The sequence below is a fragment of the Tyto alba genome, unplaced genomic scaffold (assembly GCF_018691265.1).
Source record: "Tyto alba isolate M040663 unplaced genomic scaffold, T.alba_DEE_v4.0 Super-Scaffold_2, whole genome shotgun sequence".
In the NCBI taxonomy this organism is placed as follows: domain Eukaryota; kingdom Metazoa; phylum Chordata; class Aves; order Strigiformes; family Tytonidae; genus Tyto; species Tyto alba.
In genome coordinates, this window is record NW_024881282.1 from 82421302 (window position 1) to 82444997 (window position 23696).

The following is a 23696-nucleotide window of genomic DNA, read 5'->3' on the forward strand; positions in this document are numbered from 1 at the left end:
ACTTCTTAAGGATCAGAACACTCAGTTTAGTTTTGCAGTCCATTATCCATCATATGTTTATGCCACTGAAGCATATTATATTGAGGTGGATGGAGAAGTACTTTCCCTTGTGTTTAATGTTTATAAAGATAACACTGTATATTTAGAGTCAATTAAGAGACAGGTGTACTTCAGGAGTAAAGTATTGTTTACTTTGTAGCATATATATTCAGATGGAAGGAAAATCTAGTCAAAAGTCATGTAATTACTGTATATTAAATTGTTGCATGGTTAATTTACTTCAGCTAATACAATTCCGGTAGCTTGGACCAGTTTACTTCAGTCAGTATTTTGGTGAATTCTCTGTGGCTTCATCTGCAAGAGGAGAAGAGAAGGAAACTTGGCAGCAAAACAACAGAATTATGAATTTGTTAATCAAGAACGGATATAATAGAAATTGTTAGTAGGAACAGTTATATCTTCTTCACAAGTCATTGCATCTGGGATAAGGTGCTAGGCACTGAAGAAAAATATCTACTGACATGTTACAGATCAGAACAGAGGGCACCTGCTGTTAGTTAAGTTGCAGGGCTTTTCTCTCTTTCAGGAAAATGGACAGAGAAAGAAGAAAAAAGACTAGCAGAAGTAGTGCATGAGCTAACTAGCACAGAACCAGGTGACATTGTCACACAAGGTGTATCGTGGGCTGCCGTGGCAGAACGGGTCGGGACGCGCTCTGAAAAGCAATGCCGCTCTAAATGGCTCAACTATCTCAACTGGAAACAAAGTGGGGGCACTGAGTGGACCAAGGAAGATGAAATAAATCTGATTTTGAGGTTTGTTATTTTAGTTACCTTCAAAGGTTTGTAATACATGATGCTAGCAGGATTCCATTGGGGTCCATTTTGCTGGTTTCTTAGACGCTAAAAGCTTTAGAACCCTCCGAAAATCACTGCTGTGTTTACAGTTCCCAGAGATTTATTATTGAACATATTTTTTGTTTTTTGTTTTTTTAGTGAATGTTAGTGTTCGTGAAAGGTGTCAGATTGAAAACCCTGGAGACTGAAGTCTTCTTTATTCCACAGAAAAGGTACAGCACAGGCAGCGACCGTGCAAGCTTCCAACACGTTGCCCCACCAATGCGCTTTAACCCTTAACTGGAGGGTAGTTCAGTCTCCCTGCCCATTCAGTCCTTGGCCTCTCTGCTGAGATGACCAACAAGGGTCAAGTGTGGTGGTGGTTTCTGTGATGTGGACGTCTTGTCTACAAATAACTAAACTGAGACTGCAAATTAATTTCATGTAGGCCACCAAACACTGATTGGATATCAGCATCTTTGACTATAATTGAACTGGCAACCTGGTAGTAACTTTGGAAATCTTTTGCTCTCTCCAGTCCTCCTCCCATTTTGAACGCCTTTAACTCAGGCTTTTTAGCCAGTGGATTTTTATGTGTTGATTGTTTTGGGTGGGAATAAAAAGCCAAGACATCCAGAGATGTCTTGCATTATTTGCAAAGCAATATTCACTAATTTAGTGAATCTGTTTGACATTAACTCAAAATGAGGAACCTGATTCCACATTTCAGAATGTGCTGGTTATAACTCTTAATATTTCTGTACAAATGGTATCTGTTTTGGTCAGTCCAGATATCCTTAACTCATCCCGCAGGGTTGATTTGGGGATTTTGGTAGCGCTTTTTTTTTTTTTTTTTTTTTTTTTTTTTTCTTGCTAGCAAGAGTGTTCAATGCTGTTGCTTGGTTTGTGAAGAGAACTTTTCTGAACTTCCACAAAAATCTTTTCCCCTCTCACTGTTCACCTCTCTTTCATATGCTCCACATACAGTTGAGCTGGAGGCAATTCAGAGATATTTATAGTATTTAAACAGATTCTGGTAGAAACCAGTGCGTGCGTAACATCTGCCAAAATTATGTGAAGACTGTCTCTTACCTGGAGAGCTTGATGGGAATGATTTATGAGGAACTGTTTAATATGGTAGTTAACTTCATCTACTTTGGCTAAGAAGCATCTGAGAGGAGGCAAAAATGTATGTTAAGGACGGATGAGTGTTATTTAGGAGAAAACGGAAGTAAATATCATAACATGAAATTAATTAAGTGAAAGTTCAGAGTGAATCTCAGGAAGTATTTCCTGCCTTGGAGAAGTGTTTGGGGAATGGTTTTCCAAAGAGAAAAGATGCAAGTACCATCATTTGGAATGCTTCACAATAATCTGATCAAAGTCCTAATGTCTGTGTAAATAAGGAGAATAATCCTGCATGGCAAGGAGATGGACTGGATCATCTAACAGGTCTAGTCCATCTTCTGTTGTTTATGATTCTGCTTGACCTCTGGCAGCGTGGCGCCTTGGAAGCCTGTGTCGATTCATGAGCTCTGGTGGACTATTCACTAGCATGCCATTTTGCTGCTGTTACGTGTGACAAGACCGGAGATGTGCAACACCTCTTCCAGTCTGGAGGGTAGTTTCTAACAGGTAAATATTTTCTGTATCCTGCCAGGATAGCGGAACTTGAAGTTTCTGATGAAAATGACATCAATTGGGATTTACTAGCTGAAGGATGGAGTAGTGTTCGCTCACCACAGTGGCTTCGAAGTAAATGGTGGACCATTAAAAGACAGATTGCAAACCACAAAGATGTTTCATTCCCTGGTAATGTACTACTTGCACACTTCTCTTCTGAAAGTTCCTTTCACAAATGTCAAAGGAATAAGGCTGCATTTTGTAGTCTGCTCAGAGCATTGCTTACCAAAGAGCACATTGCTCCTTTTCTGGAAATTACTGGCCCCTGGGGTCTGCTGGCTGAATTGCTTCTACAAGCAATCCTTAAGTGTTTCAGTTGAAATAAGCCAAGCTGATGTATACAACAGCAGATTTTTGCCAACTTCTCTCTCTTTGGCTAAGGGAGAGGACCTGTATACGCAGCTCAGCTGGCAGCTCCCAGATGATGATGATCTTTGGTATGGAGGTCAATGACCTCTTCAGGTGGAAGAGGATATGTATCTGCAGCCTAACCAGTATCACCTCAGGTTAGATCTGTTACCTTTAAAATGTTAAAATGTAATCTCTTGTGAGGTGCTGAACCTTAGCTGTAGACAGAAGGTAGATCTACTACTAGCTGCACAGTGAGGAGGAGGAATTGGGAATATAAAGCTTCCCAAATATGTTTCACATAGTGTTTTCTTGTTCTTGGTTGGAGAAACCAGTGCTTGAGCCAAAGGGTGTTTCAGTCTCCGTGACCTTCAGTCCTACTTTTCTCTGACTTGGGGAGAGGAAAAAAAATCAGATCAGTCATGTCATAATGAAAGGTGTAATTTAATGGACACTTTTGCTGTAGTCATCAGTGTGGTTATGTATTAGTCATGCCCAGAGGCTGAAATTGAGAGGGTAGCCCTGTTATGTTTACCATACATTAATAGGCAGTTATTGCATCAAATAATTCATAATACAAATACACCACTGAATCGACAGGCTCCTCTGACAAAAATGTCATGCTGTCAAGAGTGGGAGATGTTTAAGCAGTTTGCTGTATTGAATGCTAGAAAAGCAGAGGCCTCATCTTTTGTAACCTTGTATACGTCAACTGCTCTCTCAGTGGCACCAAAATGTTCATAGGGAAGGAAAGGTAGGCAGTTTTATTGGAGCAATTAGCCACTTCATGCAGAAACAAATAATTGTAGTATAGCTACTGCAAGATTAATATTCTTGCTCCCTGTTTCCAGTGACACTTCTGTCAACCTCTTGAACAAATAAGCTTCCGTGTTTTGTAAGATTGGAGTGTTTATTTCTGATAGCAGCATTACACAACTAGTGACAGTGGCACTTGATTGTAGTTTGGGGATATATTATACGTGTTTTTAGAGAGGTCCAAAATTTTATGAGCTTTGCTTTTTTTTCCCCAAGCATCCTAAAATGTCTAGTTTCCTTCAGAAAAGCAGATTTACTCCAGTAGTTGACTATAAATGTATTTTATGTATGTGCTAAATTTCTAGTTGATACATCTGTATAAATTGTTTAGGTTCCAAATTCAGAAGGATTCTGGTTACTTTTTTCATCTTGGATAAATCTCACATGCAGCATTTCAAATGTGCTTCTTCAGCATGCTTTAGCACGAGTATTCTTTCTCTCAGTGCTGATAAAGGGTCTTAAGCAACTCCACGAGAACCAAAAAAACAATCCAGGGCACCAGCTTTCGGAGAACAAATCTGGAAGTGGACTGCCAAACACTAATTCCAGTTCGGGGGTTCAGCACGTGCAGATTCGAGTGGCTCGCTTAGAGGAGAACGCAGGCAACGCACCAAGCCCTGTGGCAGCTTTGCAGATTCCAGTCCAGATTACACATGTCTGTAAGTAGCTGAAACGAACAACTCGCTGTCCTCTAATGAAACCTAAAGCTTTCTTAGGTTAAGATGGTGAAGGAGGAGCGGGCACGTCTTAATGTTACTAATTCTGCTTTGGTCTTGCTATAACTTCGTGTTAAGGATTTCTGGATTCGATTTGCCCATTTCTAGCTTTGTTGGGCAAATGTAGGTATTACTGTGACAGTAGTACCAGGCAGCTGCAGTTGGAGTGCCTGGACACAGGGGTTGCAGGTGTCTGTCTGTGGGCATGCGTGCCAGAGCTTGGCATAAAACATGTTCTTTGAAAAGACTTCAGTACATAAGCCTCTTAATGAATATGCAGTATGTATGCTTATTCCTTAAGTTTCTTCTGGTAGCTCTTGTCCAGAACAATGAGTATGACGTACAAGATCTCCTTTTGTAAAATATATACACTGCTGTCCCTGCGTTCTGATGAAGAATACTGAAGGGAAGATTATGTAGTGCTTTTTCTAGTCCTGCTCTTTATTATGCAGTTATTTCTAGGCACATACACTCTGGAAAGTGTTAACTGCTGAGTCACACTGTTGTTCAGCTGGTGATCTGCTCTAACCACTGTGGTTTTTTTTTTTAAGTTGGTGCTTCCTGTGCTCTTAAGGATGAGCTTTGCTCATTCTCAAACATTTATTACTAGGTGTACTTTGATTGTAATGGTTATCGCCTGTTTTTGTAACTAGTATTACTAAGTAACTCCAGTCACTCCTGTCCAGTCACCCGACATGCAGCCTGTTGTCTCCATTGCCTTACTATTTTGCACTGTTTGTAATTTGTGAATTTTATTAAGAAAATCTAGTGCGTCAGTCTTGCTGATTACAAAATTAGTTAATCAGGCTGAGAACCGATTCTTCAGACTATGACTAGATAGGCACTTGGTAAACTATTTTCTTTCTATAATTTCATTAGATTAGCCTATCTTAATCTACTTATTAAATGCCATCTTCATTTTATCTGGTTAATTTTTTAATTAGAATGACATGCAGCACTAAGCCAAGAACTTTTTATCTGTCATGATACATCAGTGGTATGAGACTTTCAACCCGGCTTGATCAAAGCTATTGGGTTTTGATAAGCAGGCAAGATGTGCTGGTATTCTGTAACCTTTAGTCCTTTCTGAATTCAATCTTGTAATGGTTATTTTGTGATGTCACTTGCCCCTGTCTGCCTAACAAGCCTTCTTCCCCATTTTAGTCTGCTTTCTGAAGAATTTGTGTTTGTGTAATCAAAGTGAATTTCGTCCTGTGTCTTTCCCAGTCCCACGAGAGCTGAACCTATTAGCCACTTCCAGCTGCATTTGATGGAAGGCTCAAGGTTTTGAAGGGGTAATTCCTGTAAACTTTATGAACATAACTGGCTAGGTAGCAGACAGGCTACACTTCACAGCTGTCTGCTACTAGGTGCCAGGAAATCTGCAGCAGGAAACCTTGAACATGCCACTACAACAAGAGCTTCAAAATCAGAGCTTGTATCTTCTTAAGAGACCAAAATTATTCTACATTGAAGCCACAGAGTGGCTTTTTGACATCTTACAAAGCTTTGGTTATGAGATGTTTGGATTGAGTGATCTTGAAATCTCTGATACAAGAACTGTTTTCAATGCTTGCCTTCGTTACTTTTAGAATTACTGGAAATACTGCATAAATAATTACACAGTTGTAGTAAGAATACTTACAGCTTTTATACATTGCAGTCATAACACAGAGGGTAGGCAAATACCTCGGGGAGCATATAGTGTCTCACCAGTGGTAGACATACTGGGGAGGACAAAAAACGTTAAAAAAAAAAATTCTGTGGGAAACATATCAATATTAAACCTGACACCAGGATGAAACAAGTAATACTTGATCCAAAGCATATCATTACACCAGAACCTCTGACAGATCTCATTACAAAAAGTAATTAGATCACGTCAGATAACTTTATTTGTCTGCTTTTATCCCTGTGTACTAAACCCATACTTTCTTTCTTTTGCTCTTTTGGATTGTAGAATGCTCTCTTTAAATAGTATTGTATCTTGGGTACCAATTAGAGAACCTTGTCATTAGGATTGCAGCCAGTTTTCCTTTTCTTATTACTGGAATTAAGAGTACCCTGCTATGTAGTAATTATAGTATGTTATGCTCTCTACAGGGCTGAAACATTTTGGTTTACATACTTTCTTTTTCTTTTTTTTTTTTTTTTTTTCCTTTTGTAGCCTCAACCGATTCCCCTGCTGCTACTGTTGATTCTGAGACAATAACGCTAAACAGTGGAACACTACAGACGTTTGAAATTCTTCCAGTAAGTAACAGAGAACTGATATTTGTTACTCTGCTTTTTCTTTTAAGCACAGCTACTTCTTAGAGTATGGAACTGTGCATTTTCCAGAAAAGCAGTTCTCAAGTGGAAAGAGGAAGTCAAGAGACCTAAAACTCAGAAGTTCAAAGCAAAATGTTATTTCTAAAAGTGTAATTCATTAGGGTTGTGGAGTAAAGGGTGAATTAGAGTTAAATGCTTTAAATCTGTCTTAATGCCTTAGTGCTCTGAAGTTTTCCTTTGTGCTATTTTTTTTTGGTTGTTGAAATACGACATAACAGCCAGAGGAAGCTCCCAGCAAGTAAAGATTCTCTCAGTTCCATTGCACTGTAATTTATAGCACAGTTTCTCTTCCATCTCAATGTTAAGAGTAAGTTGAATTTGTCCCTTTCTTACCTGCTGTTGTACAGCACAATACAGTCCCACCTGAGTCTTAGCATTAATACTTGTCTTGGTAGCCTAAGGCTATAGATTAGTTTCTTCCTACTCCTTGAGTGCAGTACAGCGTTCAGTGCAGTAGAGATTGGCTTTGTTTGTTTGTTTTTCCAGGGGAGTTAGACTAGTTCGTGTAAATAAGCATGCTCTGAGTGTGGCCCAGGAAGGCGGTGTGTTTGGGTACTAAACTTGGGTTGTCTTTTGTAGTCTTTCCATCTGCAGCCAACTGGAACACCAGGTACATACTTGCTACAGACAAGCTCAAGCCAAGGCCTGCCTTTAACACTGACAACCAGTCCTACCATGACCCTAACGGCTGCTGCTGCTCCAGCCTCCCCAGAACAGATCATCGTTCATGCCTTATCGGTAGGTATTTTGAGAGGTGAAAACACTGGAGTTTGGGCAGTGGGAACATAATAATGCAGGCCTCTGTATGTGCATGTTAAATTTGCAAAGCAGTTCTTAAGTCATAACAGTGTTACTTTGCTTAAAGAATGAAAACTTTGGGGGTTTTTGTATCGTTTTTAAAAAGCAACCTCAAGTTGCTTCAAAATTTAGCTTAGTAAGCAATTTAGTTCCTACTGTAGCTGAACATGATGTCTCCATCTAGTGGCATGTCCCCCAGCAAAACAAAATACTAGTTTCCTGATGTTGCCATTTACTCTCGCAAATGAATATTGTATAGCAAAACTTGTATAGCAGTGACAGTATTACTTTTTGTTAGGGGGAGGGAAGGGGAAGCAAACTGGAGGTTGAATAACAAAATTGATGCAAAATTCAGGGGAAAAAACTCATCTTTTAAATCTGCAGTGATCCTCACCTGGACAGTTGCCTTTTTCATATTATATATTTATTTGTGACTGAAAGAATAAAGAACAGTTGACACCAAATTCAGCCTACAAATTCATAATTTAAGGCCAGGAAAGGTCAACAGATGATCTGGGCTGACACGCTTTATATGTAAAACTCTAAATTACACTTAATAATGAGTTCTTTGAATCCTTTTGCTTTTATTTGCTGAAAGATTTGAAGATACTTGGAGGAAAGTTTCTGATGGTTTTTGTTTTTTATTTCTGTCTCTTCTTGCAAATACTGCTTACAGCCAGAGCACTTGCTAAATACAAGTGACAATGTCACGGTGCAGTGCCACACGCCAAGTGTCATAATCCGCACCGTTGCTGCTGAAGGGATCTCCTCCTCTGTCACTCAGGCAGAGCTTACTGTTGATTCAGATATTCAGTCAGCTGACCTGACAGATCCTCCCAACACCCTAGAAACAAATACTTTCCCAGATGATATCCATCAGTCCAAGCTGAGTGATGAAGAACAGCCAGCCTACAATGAAGATGATGCTTCCAAATTCAGCAGCAGGAATAGTAGTGAACTGATGGATGGAGTTATGGTAAGAACCGAGGAGGAAATCTCAGATGCCAGCCTGAAACGGGAAGAGGATCCTCACTCTGATTTACCCAGCACTTATGTTACTGAGGTAAGGAAGCGCATGATATTTGAATGACTTCACTGCATCTTTGACCTTTATGTTAAGCCATTCGTATGAAATATATCAGCGATTTCATGCATATTCTAGTTCTACAAGTATTTTGTTCAGATTCTCTACCCTTGAGCTTCATTAATGTTATGGGCATGAAAGTGATAGCATTTGATTTGGTACTATGGCTTATATTTGACTTCACTTGGAGCATTGAATAGCTCAGTAGCTGTGGAGTTTCTTCACCACTCAGGGAACTTTTGCATGAAGACTGTGGAAAAGAGTTGCCTGCATCTGATCACTAATTCATGCTGTTGCTTTAAACTAAGCTGTTAATTGTGCAACACGCATACTTTAAAGGTAGATAGGCTGTTGAGCAAGCAAGGTGAGGTGTAGAGTATTTAGGTTTTGCTCTGTGAACCTAATAACATATTTTGAGGTGCACCACAGTTTCCATTTTTGAGGGCTTCTATTAAACGCACTACTCCGGTTACGTATCTGTTAAACTGGAATTTGAAGATTTTAAGGTATTTCTCTCTCTGGCCTTAGTTTTATTCCGCTCCAACACCTGAGATGCAGAAATTATTTTATCCAAATGATTTCAGGTATTTGGATTGTTCATACTAAATCCCTCTGTCTTTCAGTTGCTGGAACTATGATAATGAGTAAGTCAAGGAAAACAGAAATGCTAAAAACAAGATAATTGTTTTCAGTGGGTAGAAAATACCTCTTTCCTTAGAAGCTTGATTAGGTTAGACTGTGGGAAGAGATGAGTTAGATTCAAATACTCGGTCCTGTTCTCTAAACCACTGTTGCTCTACAGTTGTTGTAATTCTGCTTTATCAGTCTCGAAAATCCATTGTTGATATGTTTTGACTTCGTTAGGCTTTGTCTTTGAAAAAGTTTATAATAGACAATGCGTATCCATTATGCTCTTACAAAGAGAAGGATCTCTGTACATCTCAACAGCTTGCTACTACAGAACTGTTTGAATCCTGAATACATCCAAAGTTAGGGATTATTCTTCCGTTTTCCTCTCTCTTGTCTCATGGTTGACATAGTTGTGATAAGATTCTCAACACTTGAGGTAGCCCATCAGCTTAATACTCAGTTTAAAATTTCAGCTTCTTGAGGTAGAATTAGTAAACTTTTGCTATAAACCTAGTTCCTAATTAAACTAGAAATCACTTACAGCTAGCAGGGTATAAAGAGGTACTAAACGTTTTTTTTTTTTTTTTTTCTATATAGAAAAACAAACTGAGTTTTTAATTCTAATTTGCCTTACACTTCTAGTCAGATTCAAGTTTGACATGTGTATTTAAATTCTAGGAAATAGTGAACTGTCTGTGTGTGATTCTAAGTGATAAGTTACTCTAGAAAGACATGCCTAAATTTTGCTTTCTTTAAGTCAGTGTTATTTTTATGCACTTGCCAGTATTGTATTGTCACTGTGGGTGTGGGTAGTGGGAAGCAGGCAGTCATGCTGCAGGGTTTTATTATTTCTGGCTGGGAAAGGTGCCCATTTGCCACAATAGCTTCTTTAGTTTTTCACGCCTTCTCTTTCCAGTTTCAAGCCTTACGACATCCTGCTTATCGTGGGCAGGTTCAGCTGTGCTCTCTGCAGAAAGCTGCTTTTGCAGGTCGGGCATACTGTGCCTTGCATGAATGGGTGCACATTTGGACCAAGTCTAACTCACTGAGCTGCAGCACAGTCAACTCCTCTTCAGCAGCACCAGGGAAGGGGTTTTCAGACAGGTGCCTTTGCAAAAACACTGAAACTGCATACAGAAACAGATTTTCCTAAAAAACTAGGTGGAGGAACTTCAGGATTTTCTTAAACAGAGAGGGCTGTAACTTCTCCCAAACATTTCCTGCTCCCTCTGAACACAGTGATGAATCCAGGTACGTTCCATTCCCCCAGCAACATTTGCTAATGTTCTACATCAGTGATTCCTGAAGCGTGAACAAACTTTATGCATATTACACACAAAAACTGGAATCCAAATATTCCTGCTTGTTCTGGCAGTACTATCTAGGATATCTTTTCACTGCGTTTACAGAACCAGGAGTCCGCTGGAGTGTGCTGTGACACTAAGCCAGATGTATTACTGCCATTCCAGCACTACAAGAGCCAGAGAATAGGCAGCAGCAGCTGTTACAGAACTGGAAGAGAGCAGGGGTATTGTCGACTTGTATGTTGCCAATTTTTTTGATATGATGAGGTTCAGTTAAAAAAGTTTGGAGCCAGCCTACAGTCAGCAAGTGACAGGGCGAGCAAGGCACAGTAATTAAAATGGGTCTCTTGAGCTCTGTGTTTGATAGTTAAAACTTCACACAGAAGTAGAAGTTGTGAAACTAAGCATTAAGTTCAGGTAAAGCTGTTGCGTTTGTGGAGCTGGTAGGTACTATAAAGGTACTGCTTCAGTATCTCAAAGCATACAGACAGCAAGTAGTGAAAACGCGTAATTACTGCTTTTTATAGACAAAAAATTTGACTTACAGGAGAACATTTTATTATGCCCTTGCAGTCTCCTTTCCTCTCCCCCTGCCCCCTCCTATTGCTCACGCGATAGAATTCTTCTCATCTAGTTTTTAGACACCTGCACTAGGATGAAACATGCCCTATAAATGGTGAAGTAAACCAGCTCAGATGCTGACGGTTCGATTTAGTGAGATAAAATTCATCCAGAGAGTCTGTTGCTTACTATGGAGTAGGGCAGAGCAATGCACAATTTTCTGTTTATGCTACCAAGAGTACACTCTCATGTCCCGTTCTTCTGTGTTGTGCAGGACCTGGGTTCTCCAACGATAGAAGAACAAGTTGATCAGCCTACAATAGATGATGAAACTGTACTTATTGTTCCTTCTTCCCATGGTTTTATCCAGACAACAGATGATATAGACAGCGAATCAGTCTTGCCCCTGACAACTCTAACAGGTACAACAGACCCTTGGTATGACTGATGCTGGAGCTAGGATTCATTAAGGCAGTATGGCACTTCTGAGTTCCTGTAAACAACGCTTCATATATCCTTGCTTTCTCTTAAGTAATTTTCCATGTCATTGCTGTGAAACTTTAAGCAAGTTGGTTACCCAGCTGGTATCAGTAGAAGAAAGTCCCACTTAACCTTGTGGGAAAAGCATTAGAACAGCAGCTGCTTCATCACTTGCTGAGCTGTTTCCATCACCCTTGAGCCTCGAATTAGTACACACAGGGTAACAAGTAACTTTAATGTGCATTTCTTCACGCCTGGTGCTTGAATTAAATTTGTTTCTTATTTGAGAGAAGACCAGAAACATCAGAAATGCACTTGATGCCTCTCATGGTGAGGGGCTGGGCTGTTTGGGGGTGTGTTTGCACAGCACTCACCTGGAAGGGCTTGCTGGCTTGTGCTACGCTTTCCAGTGCCAAGAGTCACTTCAGGCGTGGAAGCAGCACAGATATTCTCACACTGCTGCACCTAACAAACGCTCCTTTCCCAAGGAAGGATTTCCTTGCAGAGCCATCAGAGGGCCAGCACTAGGCCTGATACAGTAATACCTGACGAATCCCACTGTGAGTCACACCAGTTGCATCCATATTAGTTACAGCTTACCTTGAAACAAGAAATTGAAAACTGCGTGGTTTGAGCTACATTGCTTAAAATGAGTTAAAATTCCAGGCTGCATTTTCTGTTTCCTGAGTGTGTAATTTATGTCTTGGTGTAATGGCACAATAAATAATAGTTCTAATGTACTATGTCTTTTGACAGATCCTATCTTACAGCATCACGGAGATGGGTCACACATTATTGGCTCGTCATTGGGCAGTCCTGACTCAGAAGATTCGAAGGATGTTGAAGATTTAGTGAGCTGTCACTGAGAAGCAGTAATTGTGTCCATTTTCTATTGACCATGTTTGCATTGTGAAATTAGTTACAACCCAGTGCCACATTTCCAAAGCAAGCAGTCAGTCTGTATCTTTAAACAGAAACTTCCAGTTTGAAATGACTACAGTGCACTTTCTCTGCTCAGGCTATTTACCTCATTTGTCAAGGGTTACAGAGCAGCCAACCGAAGCCTGATGTACTGCGTCTCGGCCGGTGTGTTTCAGTGTTCAGAAGAACCTCTCTCTTGCAGTGCTCACTGCTACGATCCACGTGGTCAGTTCCAATCTGACTTGTTACTGGTGTGCTGAACCGCACATCTGGGAAACTGGACAGAAGTCAAGGATTGTGGACTGTAGCCTTTTAGTGCCACAGCAAGAATTAGTTTGCACATGTCTCATGAAGAATGGGTGAGGATTTCTGCACTTACTGACTCTTGTAATACATGGAGTAAGAGACTGTTACATTTCAGGAAGAAATGTATTCCATCAAGGACTTCAGGGAGCATGGGCAGCATCATGAAGAAATGGTCTGTACTCCCAACTCATCTGGCTTGTTAGTACGGCTACGGCATTGGAAGAAGATGCAGATGTTTATGTTCTGCTTGTTCCTGAGGAGTCCGTTGCTGGCAACAGACAGAACTCAGAAAGATCACTTGCGGGAAATCTTTTTCTGTTTTTTCTTTTCCTTCATCACTACAGCAAGCTGAATAAAAAGGGAAGGGCTATGAGAAAGGGAAGCTACTGGGACGCCCCAGCCTCCCTCCACAAGCTTGTAACTTCTTTGAAGGTTTTCGTGGGTGGGCTGGAACATTTGTGTCTCTCGCTGTTTACATGACACTACCAGCCAGCTCTCCAGAGGTGATTTATGCAGCAGGTTAGTAGATGGGGGGTGGTGTGGAAGTGGCAAAGTCTTGGAGAAACAAACAGCTCTCTGAGAATTTGGGCATAGGATCCCGAGGTAAAGGAAGCCAATTAATTCCTACATTCAAGGGTTTGAAACAGACACTAGGCTGAGCAGCAGCCTGTTAGCTAGGAATTGAGAGAAAAAGCTATAGAAACTAAAGACTCATGTATAAATTATTTTATTTATTTCTGTAATTAGCTCTTCATAATCAAGAGTTGGTCTTTTTCAGTCTGTGGTTTTGTTAATGTGAAAAATAAGTTGTAGTTTCAAATGGTTGCCTAGGGAACAGAAATAATTGTATATTCAGTTTAAACGAAATAAAGAGTATTTGTCGTACGTAACTGTAAGATGCCATTTATTTATACTGCTACAGACCCTTGCAATGCTGCAGTTTATTTGTACAGTAATAAAAAAATGCAGTTTTTTCCAAAATGAAAAAGCTTGTGCCATTCTGAAACATCAGTACAACTGGAATGTTCATTAAGTGCAACAGTAGCTCTTCAAAAAAAAGCAGAATGTCACATCTTATGGCAATAATTCTCCCCAACAAGAGGGACATTACATATACATTTACATGAAAATCATGTACTGATTTATCCTTGCACAACCCACTTCTTTCCTCTCAGGCTGATTGTCCTCACTTAAACGTCTTGGATAGAGCCGAGCTGAAAGCAGTCTGACACAGTAGCATCATCCCTGGGAATACCCCATATCCATCATTTACCCACTTCATGGAAGTACAGGTTGGCACATATACATAACATGACGATAGAAAATAATATATAGTAAATTAGGTTCCTAAATTTAGGTTCCAGGTCTCCTTGTCGATACCAATAGATCTAGAAGAGAGGAGGAGTTTGTATTAATTTAAAATGCCAGGTACTTCTGAGGAAACATGGCAACTGGACTAGCTACTTCTTGACCTTTGTTTTTTTTTTTTTTTATGTAAAACAACCCAGTTTATCTGACCAGAGAAGACTAGGTGTAGAATCCAGCTAATTTTCTTAACAAGAAATAACACCTCTTCCCTTAGCATGCTGGTGGAACACCCAAGAATTTGGCAAGGTGTTTCTCCCCAGAACAAGACTGGTTGTGAAACCAGGGTGCCAGGTTAACTGTGAAGACACAGGTTGTCTTGTCAGCTTTGTTGAAGAGAGTGGGTGGTTTTTGGTTTTTTTTTTTAACACTCCAAACTGGCTACACCCTGGTTGACGAGGACAAACATCAGGTTTTTGCACTACATGCTCTCTCGCGGGCAGTCATGGCTACCAGCCACAGAACCAGAAACTGTCACGGCAGAGCTCCCTAACCAGCAGGGGCTCGGGGCTGCGACGGCTCCAAGTCACAGCTGGAGGCAGGAGAACGCTCCCAAGCACGGACAGCTACAGCAGAGGAAGGAGCCACTGCTGTCCCTGCCCCTGGCAGGGGAGTCAGACTACATGATCTTTGAAGGTTCCTTCCAACCCAAACCATGCTCTGAACTCTGACCTGCCAGTTCCCTTTGCCGACGCCTGGGACGCCACAACTGTTGAGTGGAGGAACCTCAGCTACTCCCCCGATGAAATGCCACCCGCTGTCGCTTCCTGCCGCTCGAACTCGTCCCCTCTGCCGGAAAGGTCGCCAGCTTCTGCAAGTGCCTGGCTGGCCCCACCACTTCAAGGGTTTTGCTGCACCCCTAGTCTCCTGCAGCATGAGCATTCCCATCTCACTGCTCTGCTCCCCGGTTTCCTACTTTCTGTCTCCACTGGCAGCTACAGGTGGCACTGTCAGAGAGGTGACAAGTCTTGCATCACAGCTGGTCTGCAGAAGTTGGCTTAGTTCACATGCTTACTCTGCAGCTAATAGGAAACTGGTTGCCACACTTCCATTGTCAACCTGTTTTATGGAGGCAGGAAAGCTTTTCTAGGAGAGTGTGAAAAAGAAGGCGGCACCACATAAAGCAGATTTTATTCGGATTTCATCCTTACTCATAGACTCAAAAGCTTGCACAGCAAACGTGGCGGTACTTACAAGTATGCCAGCAGAAATGCAACACAAGGAGATGCAGAAAGCAAAAAATATATTCACAGGTTTTGGAGGTAGTTGCGGGAAGACAAAAGCACTGATTAGAGTGACCTGTATGGAGGAAAACAAAGATGAAGGCTTGGCTCTCGCCTGCTGTCAGAACTGCGACGAGAAGGGGCTGGCCCCGACAGCCGGCGTACCCCAGCGCGCGCACCCAGCGCTGCACGCCCCTCCCTGCTCTTCAACTCCCACCCCATGGGACGCCGGAGGGAAACGTACAACTCGGGAGGGAAATCGCTTTGACACAACTGCAGACTTGGAAGGATTGGGAAAAAAAAAAAAAAAAATGACAGAAGCTTTGCTACTCTGGCTGCTTGCTGGAAACCATCCTCCAAGTACCCAAACAGCCAGCAGGCACGGGGGTGCATGCTGCCCGTGTAGGAGCATCTCTTCAGCCCAAGTTTCCACCAGCTGCACCTTGGCTCTCCCTACACCTCAGCTCTCAAATGATGCTGCCGTCACGGACTGCAGAACCGGTGCTCTCCAGTCTCAATGGCGCTGGGTTTGTCTTCAAAACTTGGGGAAAGCAGAGCTTGAGACAAAGTGACAAACTTTGGAAGAGCTCCTATGGGCCGTTAGTGGAGGGAAATAAATCATAACTAGAAAGAAATAAAGAGAAGCAAACACATTCTCCCGGGTCATAAGGACTTTGTCATCCTACCCAGCCTCACCTTCAGCCAGGATGGACAATCTGCCCAGGCTCTTGGGGCTTTTTATTGCACAGCCAGATCTTAAAACATGGCTTGAAGAAAGGTATTCTGCTTCTCCTGTTGTCAAAGAGTTTCAAAAGACAGGTGCACCCCAAAGTGACTGCCTGAGCCTCAAACTACAACCTGTTCAGTCAGTGGAGTTTCGCTGCCCGCGTTGGGGAGGAACGCTGGTTTTCACCCCGTCACCTAAGGGAGGCACAAAACATGGGATGGGGTGGGGGATACTTACTACAAGCAGCAAGGATGTTAAGCCGCCAACAACTAGGTTGATGACTCTGTCCTGAAGAAAAGAGAGGACAGTTACACGCACGCCTTGCCAAAAAAAAAAAAAAAAAAAAAAAGCAAACACAGAAAACAGACTGTTAACCAGCAACACTGACAGCACCACATCAGCCCGGAGCCACATTATCCCCAGCAGCACCATCGAGGCTCCCTGGCCAGCTCTGCCATGCAGGAAGTTTTCCCTTTCTCCAACTCCATGGACCTCGGGGAGGTTGTACTGAACAATTCCTTGTGCAGCAGGTTTGCTCATTTGCAACTGGCTTCTTCGCTACGTCCGAATCAATTACAGATGTGCAAATCCTTTTTAGAAAATTTTAAAAAGTGGGAATGCACAGATGGAGGTTGTCAGACAAAGCTTATTTTAGTCTCAGTGTCTGAGAATGAATAGCTTGATAGTGTCTTAGGTTGGAATTTGTGGGCAACTAGCAAGGAGGTGAAGTGTTCTTCACACCCCAAATGTTCCTCTCTAACACCAGCAGACCTGAACACGCCTCAGGGTGGCCCTGCTTCGACAGACAGATATCCCCCCCAACTTCTTTCTGCTGCTCCCCATCTGTATAAAACACGTGGCTGGGAGGAGACAACTTCTTTGTAGCTGGGAAGAGGCATCCCTTGGCATCAGCATCGCAATCCCACCCCAGACAGGAGCTGGGCAGGGACGGGCAGCGACACGGGGTTGTGTGACTGTGGGCTCCGAGGAGCGCCCAGGGCAGGAACCTGCACTGACACACTCGCTGGAGTAAGAAATTACTTGATACAAAAGGAGAGCATTCCCATCCCTGTCAGGATACCTGCCTCCTCCCTTTCGTCACGGTGCTGCTCTGAGTATAAACATCTATCACCAGAGTCGGGCTGGGTTGCACGTAGTCAGGTGTAACAGCCCAGACGGGTGGCTCCCCAAATAACATGCTAGAAGAACAGCTACAGCAGAAAAGATGTGCAGAGAGAAAAACCCCAGAACGTCAGTTAATTATAATCAGAGTCATGTAATGGGTACAGTTAAAGGAAAGTGAGGAAAGAGTTGGAGCACTGAAAGCATCTTGCCCAAGGCACCCCAGCCAGCAGGCTGGGCAACTCAGGTTTCCCTCAACCCAGTCTTGCACCCTTCTCCCCTCCTAGCATTACATTTTGGAAGACAATTTGTAGAGCGAGAAGCCCCGGGTCATGAAGAAGTAATACATGGCAGCAGTGGGGCAGGAGGAGGAAGCAGAGAGCAAAGAGAAGGAGGCAGAGAGCAAAGCATGCTCTGGCAGGAGAGCACCAGCCCTGACCTACGGCTCGGTGGAGCTCGGGCTCAGTCACAGGCGGATGCTGTGCCCTGGTCATGGGGACCACAGCAAGCAGACTCTTTAAAACCTCTTCTATTAGTCCCCAACTCCTCTATGTAAAACCAGACCACTTCTCCTACGGCTCAGAGGCCCCAGGCCATGGGGGCACGGTGGTGGCTGCAGCCATGGGAAGTGACCCACCTCCGTAAGAAATCGCCACCGACACCCCCTGCGCAAGGTCCTCGCCAGCCAGGCACAAACCCCGTCTCCTCACCGGCATTTCCGCACGTGATGTTGGCGATACAACAGCAGCTTCTGGGAGCCACCTACAAGGTACCCACCACTGACCGCAAAAAATGAGCTGAGAGAAATAACTCCAGGCAAGTATCAGAAGCAACGGGGAGATATGCAAACATGCTGCCTCCACGAGTGCCTATCACGACAGCTCAGCTGGGCTCCTCCACCTAAACTGAAATAAATTAAAGAACTCAAAGCTGACTTTAATCTAGATGGTATGCAGAGTCCTTATCCCCAAAAGCAACTCCAGTATCAGGAGAGGACGGCAGTTTTGCTCTGCCCTTGCCCTGCAGACCCAGCTGAGCCCACCAAGGTGATTTTACGGAGGGGGAACAGAGTTTGCATTCGGGCTTGGCTCCCCAGGGATGAAAGGGGTGGCAGGAGGTGAGCAGCTGGATCCCTTCTCCCTTTGTGCCACAGGGAGATGGGTTTCAAACAGCAGAGGGAAGGGCAGGAAAGCCAAGAGCCATCCCATACAGTTAACCCGGTGAGTGCAGTCACAGCCTGCTCTCCGCTGACAGCCCGGCAGGGATGGACACACGGTCACATACCTACGGACAAGATACCCCATCCAGAAACTCAGCCATGATTAGGTTTCTCCTAATTAACTAGAGACATGGAGGGTGGCAATTCTAAGATAGGGAGAATTCACCCGTTTTGCCAGATCAGAGAGAGGTCTGCCAGGAGAAAACGAGGGGGTTGGACTCGGTGGTGACCACGAAGCATTTCTGTCTGCCTGTTTTACAGGCTGCAGGAGAGAGCATCCCCCCAGCACGGGGACCTCTCATCTCATGCCGCCGAGTGATGGACATCACAGATCGAGCACAGACGCCGGCAGAAGAGTGGCTTTGCCATGTGGCAGCCAGTCCCTGCGGGTCAGGGCATCCCCTTCCCTGTGGTCACTAAAATTTTCCGAATGCACTGCCGGCAGAAGAAGGTATTTCAGGATCTGGGGATTAGAGCCACTGATCCTGAAATCCCAGGCTTGGCAAAGCGGCGAGAGGCTGTATTCCCCGATGCCCGCTGACACTTCAGCCCCAGGCAGCTTAGCACAGCAAAAAGGTTAAAAATACACAAGCAGAGGCCGAGACGGCTAAAGGGATTGGGGATGACGGAGCCTTTCACCTCCGCGCCGTGTCCGTGCACGCAGCCCAGCCCAGCCAGACACTTGTGGATACCGGGCATGCAGAAACAGGCTGTGAGGAGCCTCGTGTCCTATAAAGCACATCACCCAGCTGGCACAGCCCGCTCGTGCAACCAGCACAGCTGATTCAGGGAGGATTTTTCTCTAGTATCGCTATGTATTATGATAGCTTCTGGAGTAAGGAGGGGAAAGAAAAAAAAAAAAAAAAAAAAAAGGGCAGCGCACACCAAAAGAGTGAGCATGCAGGCTACTGGAGGTCACCTGCACGGGCACAGGGTGCTCACACACAGACACGAACTTCTGATACAGCCCAGCAGCACGCGATGCGCTGCCGGGGATCCCCGCTCAGCCAGCCAGCAGCTGAGACGTAGAGAGCTGTTCACCAGACAGGCGGGGAATTACGTGTTTCAGCGTTGCACAGGCCGCATTTTAGAACAGGAGGGTTTCTGCCCTCTCCTCCTACTCCCAGGAGGGTGTTGCAGGGGCTGGGGGCAGCAGGCGTGTCCCAGGGAGCTGCTGTGGTGCAGAGGTCTCCCTCCAGCTGCCTCTGGGCAAGGCAGATGAGGTCAGGAAGCATCAATTCCTTGCAAAGCAGAAGGACACAATCCAGTATCCTTCAGGATCTGGGTCAGCGTTCCTTTGAGCAACAGGGAAACTGAGGCAGGACTGAGGGTGCAACCGCACCACTGTGCCCACAGCAGGGGCTTTGACAGAACGACCCCTTTGCCCTGTTCCAGCTCCGGCACCTCGCATCTGCCAAATTAGCAGCTTGGAGGCTGAGCCCACAGGGAACAAGCTCCTGGCAGAGGCTTGGCCAGGACCGGGGAGGGGGCTGGTGCCCTGGAGGGTGGCTACCTGGTGGCATCTCTGCGGGCATGACAGAAAAGCCATTTTTATGCCTTACATCAGCAAGTCCAGATGGTCAGCAGCAATCGCAGCCATGGGGGATACCTTCATCTAGTGCCAGATTAAACGGCATGGAATAGCAGACAATATATGCCATACATGAGAAGGGCTGTGCTCAGGACCACGCTGGCCATCCTCCTACTGCAAGACATGGGGACGTGCTGCTGTTGCCCTCACAGGCTCCTCATGCCCATCTTGAGCTGCTCAGTCTCTTTCTATTGCCTTCTGCTACCAACCCACAGCAATTAACACCCACCCACTTATATTTAAACTCTCCTGTCACGGAGGAACCCAAGCAGCTTCTAGATTCACCTTCTTTCCCAAGAAGTCCTGCATCTGTGATGCTCCGTCTCCTCTTTGCCACCTTACTGCTTGTGCCTTTGCTTTGCATCATCTCACACCCGCTCGGTGCCAGAGCTGCCTCCCTGGTAACCACAGCTGAATCCACAGTGCCTGGCATTCATCAGCGTCGTGTTGCTACATTTCCTCTTCCCACCAGAGGATTCTTTGGTACCAGCTTGCCCCCAAGCTCGGCTCGGCAGCCAGCACGGGAGGGCAAGCTGGGCAAAGAGCAGCTGGACCATGGCTGGGGAAGGAGGCCAATGCTGCTGCCCAGCTCTCTCATCCCCGTGGGGTGGCTTTAGCCCCAAAGCCACCAGCTTGGAGACCAGGAAAGCAAGAAGGCGGCACCAAGAAGAAGGCATCCCCATCTCTACATCCATCTCCAACCACCAGCAAGGGTGCAAGCCCCCTGATTCGGGCGCTGGGCTTCCTGGGGCCCAAGCATTGCTCCCGCCCCTCCCCGTGGCCTCGTGGCCAGCCCAGAGGGTCGCAGTTTGCCAGCGGCGGCCACCGCTCGCCCAGCTCCCAGAAGTGGCACCAGGCAGACACGCTTCTCCCAGCAGACCTGCTCCCATTCCGAGGCAAAGTTTAGCTTTGCCATTTCTGAGACGGAACGTTTCCAGCTCTGGTCCTCACCAGCATTTGTCTCTGAGCAACCCCAGAGAATCACGGAGGAAACCACCTCAGGCCATCGGCCGCCACTGGTCCCAAAAAATCAGCCACAGGAGACAGGCAGGGCGTGATGTGCAGGACACTGGATCCCCGCTGGAGCCCAGGAACCGCAATTAACACCCCACGTTTATTATTTGCCACTCGCCCTTGTGAGCGGAGCCGTCACCAGAAAGAAACAGGAGGTCGGGGATCAAAGGTTTGACCAGGGCTGGGAAGTTTGGGGTTTGACTGCCTGGCTCCAACAGCACATCCCGGTCCCTAGAAGTCCCCATCCCTGGAAGCTTCCCAAAATCCCCAGCCAAGGATCAGCCATCGCCACCCCGCGCGGGGCACTGTGGCGCAGGTCCCCTCACCTCCAGTGCTCCCCGTCAGGGCTGGCACCCGTCCCCCCCTCAATTCACCCTCTCGGAGGTCCCGCCTGTCCTCCTCCTACCCCACATCATCCTGTTTCCTCCTCCCCGACCCCCCAAATTTGTCTAGTTTCACTTTTATTAAACATTATCATTTTAGCAGCACTTCCAAGTATTGGGGGGGGGGGAAGGATGATGCATTTTATACACTTTTGTGAATAACTCCCCGCAATTGCAGCCTGCGCCCCTCCAAACCCACACGGGTGGGTAACCTCTCCTAACAGGGGACAAACTCCAAGCCACGAACCGCTGTCACTCTGTTGGATATGGGCACGCAGCGCCGGGTATCGCGATTCCCGAGGGATCTCGACACCGGGCAGCACCCCGGGGGGGAGCTCCCCCTTCCTCAGCACAGCCCCCCCCCCCCCCCCCGAAACAGGCATGGTCCCACAGCAGCGCCAAAAGCTGCCTGGCTGAGCAGGGAGGGTGGGATTACGGGGTGGGGGGGGCTCATGGGGGGAATTGACACCTGAAGAGTTGGCACTGCCACCCGCCAACCGCCGCGCACCCGGACGAGATTAAATTAAAAAAAAAAAAAAAAAAAAAATTAATTACCACCAGGGCACCAAAAGCAGCCCCCCCCCCCCATCCCCAGCAAAGTCCCCCAAAATTGGCTGAGATGCAGCTCAGGATGCTGCAGCCCTGGACCCCACTTTGGGGGGGCTGCAGGGCCACACGCACCCTGAGGGGGCCCCCTGGTCAGGGTGAAAGCCCCCCCAACCCAAGTCCCAAGCTGCACCCAAGTGCCTTCCCAGCCCCGCTCAGGGGGGCCCCCTGACCCTGGGGCTCTCTGCACCCCAAACCCCTGCTCCCTGCCGGGGGCTTGGGGAAGGGGGCGTTGGTTTGAGGAGGATTATTTGGAAGTTTATTTCTTTGGAGGATGAGGATGGGGTGTTTGGGGAGTTTCTTTTTTATTTGGGGAGGGGTTCTCCGGTGGATTGCTCTGGGCATGTGCTATTTTTTTATTTAATTTGGGGGGGTTTTGTTTGTTTGGGGTGTTGTTGATGGATTATTTTTGTTATGTTTTCAGGGCACCGATCAGAGAGGGTTCGTTTTTGCTTTATTGCAGGTTTTTTTTTTTCCTTATAGTTCTTCCAATTTGAAGGGTTTCTTCCTGTTGGAATTTGGGGGGGGGGGGGTGTTCTCCTTTTATCTTTTTCTTTCGGGGTGCAGCTTTGTTGCTGCTTTACCGATTTTTGGTGCAGGCTTGCAGGGAACTGAGGACATTCTTTTTTTATTATTTTTTTTTTTAATTTCTTCGCAGGATTTCGGCAGGTCCCTGGCTGTCAGGGGCCCGGCTGCCTGCGGGGGGGGCTCTGCGTTTGCCGAGCCCGGGGCAGAGCTGCCGCTACCGGGGGGGGGAAAGCTGGGGAGGGAGGTTCTTTATTACGGGGGGGGGGGGGAGCATTTACATTTACCGCCGCATTTTCTTTCCTGGGGTTAATTTTGTTTTGGGGTGGGATGTGGGGTTTTTATTTTTTGGGGGGGAGGGGGGGGGGTGTCCCGGGCAGGGTTTCCCCCCTCCCCGCGCCCCCCCGCCGCCCTTACCCTGGCCGAGGTCTCCCCGAAGAGCGGCCGGTTGTCCGGCCCGCCGGTGCCGTAGCTGCGGGCGGCGAAGCCCTCCATGGCGCGGGGGCGCGGGGGGGGGCCGCCCTCATGCTGCGCCCCCGCTCCGCGTCCCTCCGCGCCCCGCCGCGCGCCGCTACGCCACGCCCCCCCCCGGCGCCCGGCCACGCCCCCCGCCGCGGGGAATTGGGGGGGGGGGGGGAAGGGGGCGTTACACCCGTGGGGACAGACGGACGGACGGACGGACGGTAACCGCGTATCCCTAAGCGCACCTGCGCGGCATTATGGCGAGGCTTACGCGGGAGCGGCGCGGCTCCGCGGGACCTCCGCAGCTGCGGAGTCGCCAGCCCCGTCCCTGGGGTGGAGAGGAGTTTAAGGTCACCGGTCTGTTGTTCCTTATGTTTATTTATTATTCAACAGAGCCCCGTTGTTTAACCACATCTCATTATTGATGATGATATTGTGATTTGGAGAAATTAAGCTTGTTTACAATTTTATTGATTTTACTTTTTTTTTTTTTTTTACATTTTTATTTTATTTATTTTTAATTTTTAAATATTTATTTTTTAAATTTTTATTTTTAAGATCTGACACAAGCAGAGCTGAAAAATGAACTTACACAGTCTTCCCGGCCACCTACACGTGTTATCTACATAAACTAGATGAAAGGCA

The 23696-nt window shown here is 45.8% G+C and overlaps 2 protein-coding genes across 5 annotated transcripts in view; one reads left to right on the forward strand and one right to left on the reverse strand.

Moving 5' to 3' along the window:
* The window catches only part of DMTF1 (cyclin D binding myb like transcription factor 1), a 31327-nt gene extending 17623 nt beyond the window's left edge, over positions 1–13704 (forward strand). For all 4 annotated transcript variants that reach the window (XM_042792210.1, XM_042792211.1, XM_032985827.2 and 1 more), the window contains 8 exons: positions 587–815; positions 2497–2648; positions 4127–4342; positions 6567–6652; positions 7310–7468; positions 8205–8591; positions 11382–11529; positions 12344–13704. In XM_042792210.1, the coding sequence (XP_042648144.1) occupies positions 587–815; positions 2497–2648; positions 4127–4342; positions 6567–6652; positions 7310–7468; positions 8205–8591; positions 11382–11529; positions 12344–12453 (1487 nt within the window). In that variant the 3' untranslated portion in view covers positions 12454–13704. The remainder of the gene's footprint in view (positions 1–586; positions 816–2496; positions 2649–4126; positions 4343–6566; positions 6653–7309; positions 7469–8204; positions 8592–11381; positions 11530–12343) is intronic.
* On the reverse strand, positions 13698–23169 carry TMEM243 (transmembrane protein 243). The gene is made up of 4 exons (XM_032985830.2): positions 23007–23169; positions 16367–16417; positions 15374–15478; positions 13698–14202 (listed from the first exon to the last, which is right to left on the reverse strand). Exons 1-4 carry the CDS (start codon positions 23082–23084, stop codon positions 14080–14082), a joined length of 357 nt encoding a protein of 118 aa, XP_032841721.2. The 5' UTR covers positions 23085–23169; the 3' UTR covers positions 13698–14079.
* Between the last annotated feature and the right edge of the window lie 527 nt (positions 23170–23696).